Here is a 6000-nt window from a genome sequence, read left to right as displayed (position 1 = left end):
ATGGAACAGATTCTATTGGATAGGACCTCTCTCAGCTGTGTCCGTGTCTCCATGGGACCAAAATCCAGGGATTTAGAATCCCTCTTACTGGATTTCCACAAGTTGCAGCTCCAAACTCCTCAAGGAATTGGAAGTGACAGTTTTTTAGGGAGAAGCCTGGCTTGGATCCCTGTTTTCTTCGTGGACATTTTAACTCCTCTTAACCTGCCTAGGGAATTCCCAAGTGGAGGAGAAGGCGGGAATTCCTAAAGGCCCCAGGGAATTCCCAAGTGGAGGAGAAGGCAGGAATTCCTAAAGACCACAAGGAATTTAGGGCCAGGCTGGAAGAGATGGGGCTCATCCTGCCCCCCTGATCCAGCTGGGAAAATAGATATTCCCACCTTTCTCTGCCATTCCCAAGGTTTTCTTCTTCCAGGCGAATGATCCGGAATTCCATAGAATTGAGACAATTTTATTTTACAAAAATAAACTCGGGAATTTTTGCCACCTGGTTTGGCTCAGGAATTCTGCCCTTGCCATCCTCCTTTTCCTGAGCATCCGGAGGTTTCCCTCTCCTCATCCCATAATGTCCATAATTCCAGTTTTCCAACGTCTTTTATTCCCAACATCTCCCGCCTCTCTCCATGTTTGTCTCGTCCAATCTCGGAGGCGTTGGAGTCGCTCCTCGAAATCCAGTTGGATTTAAAGGAAGCACTTGGAGCGGATCATCTTCCTCTGCCTGGTTTTGGGGAAAAGAGGGAAGAGGAAACAATGGGAATGTCAGAAGTTGGCTGCAATTCCCAAGCTCGGGAGGTCCCTGACGCCACGGGATTGTCACATCCAACATCCATAAAAAGCAAAATTCCCAATCCAGGCTGAATCCTGGCTCTGTTTAGGATGGACCAGGAAAAATGGGCACATGGAGGATGCAGGAATCTGGCTTGCATTGGGATGAATCCCATTCCTGGTGGTTCCTTCTCCCCACAAACAGGGCTGGAGGTACCTGCAGCTGCTTCGGGAAGCTCCCAGTGGCTCCTAAAGCAAATTCCCTGGAAAAAAAGTTGGGCAGGAGGAGGCTCACTCAACTCCCGGTGCTGCTGGGCCTGGATTGAAAGCCCTGGGAATGATCCCAAAATGGTGGGATCTCTGCCTTTAATTCCTCTCTTTTTTAAGGTGCCCTCCAACCCAGAGCAGATGAACCTCACCAGAGATTTTTTAATGGATTGTGGAGAATTTATGGATTTTTTCTCCTCGGTGCCCAGAGGTCTCCAGGCAGAGGGAATTCTGAGAGAGGAATATTGTCCCTGGAAGGTTGGGATCAGCTCATGTCCTGCTTGGAGCAGGATGTTTGCATCCCTGCCAGGGCCCATGTTTCCTGGGATGAGCTGGAGATGAGGAAAACCTGCACGGACCGATCCCAAAATGCCTGGATCTGGCAGTGGAAGCCAAGCTGTGCTTCCAGAAGTGAGTTTTTCCCATTGAACCCCTGGATGAGGTGGGACCTCGATCCCAGGGTTTTAATCTAGACCTAAACTGGTCTAGATTAGACTTTAGGCTCTGCCTGGGGGCTGGAGATTCCAGAGGGTGCTTGGACGGAGCAATGCGGGGTTTCGAGGGCACAAATTCCCAAATTCCTGCAAATTTCACCCTCAGAAAGCACAAGAGACGTGCAAAAGATCAGGATGGGTTGTCCAAGCAAATCCATCCACACATCCGTGCCCAATCCCACCCAGGGAATTGTCCCAGGGGAGATGTCCCGGAGCTCCTTTGGGCTGGATCAGGATGATCTGGGAATGGGAAGGGAACAAAACCCTACAAATTCCTGGCACTTCCCAGTGGGGCACCTTAAGGAAAAGGGAGCGGGCAAATCATGGATGGGTTTTCCTGCTCTGGGCTCATTCCTGGCTGGAGGAGGAGGGAATGTGAAGGGCTCAGCCTCACCTGCAGAGCTCCTGCAGTGCCGCTCGCATTCCCGCTTGGATGGGAAGCGGTTGCTGTTCCCTCGGCAGCCCCCGAACAGGAAGGGCCGGCAGGAGTTTGTGGGGCCGTGGAAGTACCAGAGCAGGGAATGGCGCTGGCAGGAGCCCTCATCCATGGGCTGCAGGCACAGGGCTGCGGGAAAACACCCCACATTCCCCACGGATCGGATCCAGGTGGGAAAGCACCCCCACATCCCCCAGGGATTGGATCCACTCTGGAAAACATCCCACACCCACTCATGAGTCGGACCCGCTCTGGAAAACACACCCCACATTCCCCATGGGTTGGATCCAGGTGAGAAAACACCCCACACCCACCCATGGGTTGGATCCATTCTGGAAAACACCCCCAACCTCTCCCCACGGTTGGATCCAGGTGGGAAAAGGCCCCGCTCTGCCAGCCCTGTCCCTCCCTCCCCACTTGTGGGGCTGGCTTAGGCACCCACAGCAGCAGCTGACCCCAAAGCCACAGGGCTGGCAGGGCAAGGGGAGCGAGGATAAAGGGGGACATCCAGGAGTGGATTCCCAGCATGGACAAAGGAGGGAATTCCCATAGGATTGGATTTCCCATATGGATTCCCAGAGTGGACAAAGGGGAACATCCAGCAGGGAATTCCCATGGTGGGATGAGCTCCTTGCTGCTCCATCATCCACCCCTGTGGTTCCCACCGTGGTGGTGCCTGACCTTTCCAAAGGGATGGTTAAAGCCTGGATTCTGGGTGGGATATTTGCATTCAGGGAATTCCCAGAGGATCCTCCCTGTGTGTTTTTCTGGATCAAAACCCCCTCCAGTTCCTTCACCATCAGCTCAACACCCGTGGGGCAAACCCAGCTGCTTTAAGCCAAGCCCAGACTGAGTTTTAACCTTGTGTTACTCCTTCAGCGCAACATCCCTTGATCCCAGGGCCAGACAGCCCTTCCCACCTTGGAAGTGACTTCCCTAAATGTCACTTAATTCCCAGCTTTTCACCTGGTAATTGGCTGTTGGCTTCTCCGTGAGAGGGCCCCGTCATCTGCTGTGCCCGGGCTGGGGGGGAAAAAAAACCAAGCAAATCACACGGACTAAGGGCGTGCAAACAAATTATCCCTCATTTCAATAAAGATCCTTGGAGCCTTCCATGGATAACAAGTTCTCCTCATAAATGTCACGGAGCAACCGGCCACGGGGAGCGAGGGACTGGCGGCAATAAAACCCTTAATGGTGTTAAACAACTCCGTGGGAAAGGTTGGGTATTTGTCACAGAAAGTGGAAGTGGTTGTGGTTGTTTGCTGGAGATAAATGTCAGGCTGGAGTTCGGGAGCCTCGAGAAAGCCGGGAGCGATTGGAATCTGGCGGCAATAACGCTCCGACTGCAGAATCCTGTTAACATTTGGAGCCGCTCGGTGCTCGTCACTTAGCAGAGGGATTTATGAGCCCTCCTGCCTCAGCCCCGGCTTTTAATGGGATTGTTGGCTGCTGCCGTGATTCAATAACACCTGGAATGTCCCATCCATCTGATCCCGAGTGCTGCCGTGATATAAATTGGGTTTAGATCCCAATGGGAGACTTTGACGTCCGGCACAGACGTCGGGAGAGCGCCTGGAGCGGGCCGGGAGGGGAGGGAGGATTGTCGGGGTTTGGTTCTAGGCTCAGCTGGGTTTTTTGGGATGTGTTCATTCCTTACATGGGGCCATCATCACTTAAAACCCTTCCCAAAGCTCTCCATCCTTAGGAATCATGGAATCATAGAACATGAGCTTGGAATTGGATGATCCTTAAGGCCCCTTCCAACCCAAACCATTCCGTATCTCAGATCGAAAAGAGCCTGTAAAACCCCTCGAATCCAAACCTCTTTTGGAATCCCTGGCTTGGAATGGGATGATCCTTAAGGCCTCTTCCATCCCAAACCATTCCATGTCCCAAACTGGAAGAGACCAATAATGACCATCAAGTCCAGCTCTCTGTTGGACTCCCTGGCTTGGAATTGGATGATCTTTAGGGTCCCTTCCATCCCAAACTATTCCATGTCTCAAGCTGGAAGGTGTTGGAAGGATCACGGAGTCTCACTCGCTCTCAGACTGGAATTTGGAGCATTGAGACATCCCCTACAGGATATTTTTTGGGGTGACAACGAGGATTTAATGACAGCGCTTCATCGAGCTTAATCGAGCCCCCAGAAATTCCACTGCCCCCAGAAATTCCGCTGCTCCATCCCCCTGGTTTGGAAGGAACTCTCAAAGAACATCAAACTTGCATCCCATAATAAAACCCCACACCTGTAAAGTGAGGGACAACACCACAACCACGATTTTGGGGTGTAAAAGTGACAACATTGGGGTGTCTTGCTCAGTGCAATGGGATTTTAAATTGGTTTTTAATTACTTTTTCTGGCTGTGTCATCCATGGTACCCAAGCCTCCCCTCCTGGTGCCAACATCTGAGCATCCTCACTTGCTAAATTCTGCGAAATGATCCCGAACTCTCCCTTCTTTTTAATCCTGCCCTGAAGTTTGGACTTTGAGCTCCAAGTGCAGAAATCCTTCTGTAAATTAGTCCATAATGATTTCCCCCATCCTGTTTTCCCTCTCTCCCACAAATCTGGATGGAAATCCAAGCCCCGATGAGGAGATCAGGAGCTCCATGGGTGGTTCATTCCCTGCTGTAGGAGCAAGTCTGTGTCTCCCAGGGCCCTTCCCTCTTGGAAAACACGAACGGGAATGGATCCATGAGTTTTTCCATGAGTTTTCATCTGTGGCTTTACCCTTTATTAAAATGTTCACGAGGCCCTGGATGGAAATAGTCTGGGATGAGTGTTTGGTCTCAGAGATGCCATTTCTGCCTGGTTGGAAGTTTTGCTGGAAGTTGCCAAGGATGTGGTGGGAAAAATGGGACAAAATCAGCCTGGAAATGGCTGCCTCCTTCCAGCCTTTTCAAAGGAACCCTTTGGAAGGTTGGGATCACCCCTGATCCCACAAATATTTAAGTTTTCCTCACCTTCCAGGGGCATCAGCTCGTGTTGTCTCCAAGAGCGTGGGAGCCCTCACTGGGAAACCCATCCCTGCCTCATTCCTGCCCAATTCCAGGGAAGAGGATTTAGCACTGGGTTTGTGGGATGCTCCGGAGGATTCCATGGTTGGAAAGATGGGAAGGAGGCAGCTGAACTCACCTGCAATGAGTGGAGGTGGCTCCATGAAGGGCTTCACTGGAGTCTCCAACGTGGTCCTGCCCTGCGTTGTGCCAAGCTTTTCTTCCCAATTTCCACCATTCCCGGTGTATTCCCAAAGCTGGGAATACCCTTGGAGCTGCCTGTGGACTTCAGCTGCCTCCAGACCTGTGGATTGAGGGTCAGTGAGGATGAATCCAATGCTTTGGGGTTGGCAGATGAGCTCTCCAGGCTCCATGAACCATCGGATTTGAGGATTCCATGAGGCCCAGAGCTCATCCTGGGGATGGTCTGGGGTGGGGGAGCAATCCCAGAAATTTGTGGGCAAGGATTGGGATTTCTGTGGGTTCAGTGTTAAAAACTGGGAGTCAGGAAGGGATTTGATCGTGTCTTGGAGGAGAGGGTGAAAACAGGAAACTTCCAGGCGTCCCTCTGATCCCTCAGATTCCTCTCAGGAAAAACCACCCCCCTCAAACCAGGATTCAACAGCTGTTGGTGATCCAACATTTTCTGCACTGAATCCCAGAAAAAAACCCCATTTGTTCCTAAAAAGCAACTTTTCATTTGCAGTTTTGGGGCCAGGAGAGGATCCTTTCCTGCATGAATTTCCAGCCTTACCCTTTTCCATGGACATCTTTCCCAACTCACCTCCACAACCTGCAGACGGAAGAGAGAGGGCAGAGTTTGTTTGCTACTTTTTCCCCCCCATATAAACAAGATTTTTCAACAAAATAATGATTTTTTATGGATTATTTTTCATCCCTTGCCCCATCTTTTCAAGGATTCCAGTGCTTCCTAGCAACTCCAGTGGTGGTGAACCTAAAAATCCTCCATATCCATAGGGAAAGCCCAGGGAATGGGCCAGGAGCATTCTGATGGATCACAAATAAATGGATTTCT

General features: G+C 51.1%; 1 protein-coding gene across 26 annotated transcripts in view; it reads right to left on the bottom strand.

Moving 5' to 3' along the window:
- Positions 1-430: 430 nt before the first annotated feature.
- LOC116443165 (collagen alpha-1(VII) chain-like) overlaps positions 431-6000 on the bottom strand; it is a 94051-nt gene continuing 88481 nt past the window's right edge. For 19 of the 26 annotated variants that reach the window (XM_032107094.1, XM_032107101.1, XM_032107099.1 and 16 more), the window contains 5 exons: positions 5719-5757; positions 5104-5268; positions 2929-2985; positions 1921-2091; positions 431-718 (listed from right to left, as the gene is read on the bottom strand). In XM_032107094.1, the coding sequence (XP_031962985.1) occupies positions 705-718; positions 1921-2091; positions 2929-2985; positions 5104-5268; positions 5719-5757 (446 nt within the window). In that variant the 3' untranslated portion in view covers positions 431-704. Of the gene's footprint in view, positions 719-1920; positions 2092-2928; positions 2986-3023; positions 4793-4931; positions 5007-5103; positions 5269-5718; positions 5758-6000 lie in introns of those variants that run through there. The other 7 variants (XM_032107098.1, XM_032107115.1, XM_032107117.1 and 4 more) reach the window with 7 other exon arrangements.

The sequence above is a fragment of the Corvus moneduloides genome, chromosome 4 (assembly GCF_009650955.1).
Source record: "Corvus moneduloides isolate bCorMon1 chromosome 4, bCorMon1.pri, whole genome shotgun sequence".
Taxonomy (NCBI): domain Eukaryota; kingdom Metazoa; phylum Chordata; class Aves; order Passeriformes; family Corvidae; genus Corvus; species Corvus moneduloides.
The sequence above is the reverse complement of the archived record's forward strand: the minus strand, read 5'-3'. Positions and strand labels throughout refer to the sequence as shown.